General features: G+C 45.6%; 1 protein-coding gene across 1 annotated transcript in view; it reads right to left on the bottom strand.

Moving 5' to 3' along the window:
• The window catches only part of LOC118598306 (NACHT, LRR and PYD domains-containing protein 12-like), a gene marked incomplete at its 5' end in the record, with an annotated part of 15,015 nt that extends 14,602 nt beyond the window's left edge, over nt 1–413 (bottom strand). The window contains one exon of the mRNA XM_036210937.1: nt 237–413. Coding sequence (XP_036066830.1) covers nt 237–413 — 177 coding nt within the window. The remainder of the gene's footprint in view (nt 1–236) is intronic.
• Nucleotides 414–745: the final 332 nt, after the last annotated feature.

The following is a 745-nucleotide window of genomic DNA, read 5'->3' on the forward strand; positions in this document are numbered from 1 at the left end:
GGGAGAACATGCAAACTCCACACAGAAAGGTCCCAGCCGGGATTCGAACCGGGGCCTTCTCGCTGTGAGGCACGAGCGCTAACCACTGCGCCACCGTGCAGCCCCTGAATGACAATTAATAAACTAAAATATTCAAGTTCTGGAAAATCCTGAAACTCTTTGTATCCAAACCTTTCAGCTTCAGTGAAGAACTACAAATATAGAAATTAACCAACCAGCAGCATCAATGTTCTGACCTCAGAGTCTGCAGTCTGCAGTTTGGACTCTCCAGCCCAGAACACAGAACCTTCATGGATGAATCCTGGATCACATTATAGCGCAGGTATAGTTCTGTCAGGTGGGACGGGTTGGACTTCAGAGCTGAGGCCACAATTTCATAGTGAGTCTCTGAGAGTTCACATGGTATTGAAAGTCTGTGAAGAGACAGAAAGACAGAAACAGGTGATGTTGTATGAATTCAGGCTGTGATTAAGTTCCAGTTGGACATTTGCCTCTTCATCAGAGCTTCATCTTCATCATGAAACCGTCCTCCTCATCAGTGTCTCTCAGACCTTCATCTTTGTGTTGCTTTCATCTGCAGCTGGAGGAGAAAAGGTGGAGCTCCATGGAGCTTCATGCTGTCCTCAGTCTGTCAGTGATCTGAGGTCTAGACCACAAAGTTGACAGTAGAACATCTGGATCACAGACTGACTGCTGTCATTCTGACCATCATGATGATGAATGTTGACAGTTTTAAATGTTGCTT

Source organism: Oryzias melastigma, unplaced genomic scaffold, assembly GCF_002922805.2.
Source record: "Oryzias melastigma strain HK-1 unplaced genomic scaffold, ASM292280v2 sc00316, whole genome shotgun sequence".
NCBI lineage: Eukaryota > Metazoa > Chordata > Actinopteri > Beloniformes > Adrianichthyidae > Oryzias > Oryzias melastigma.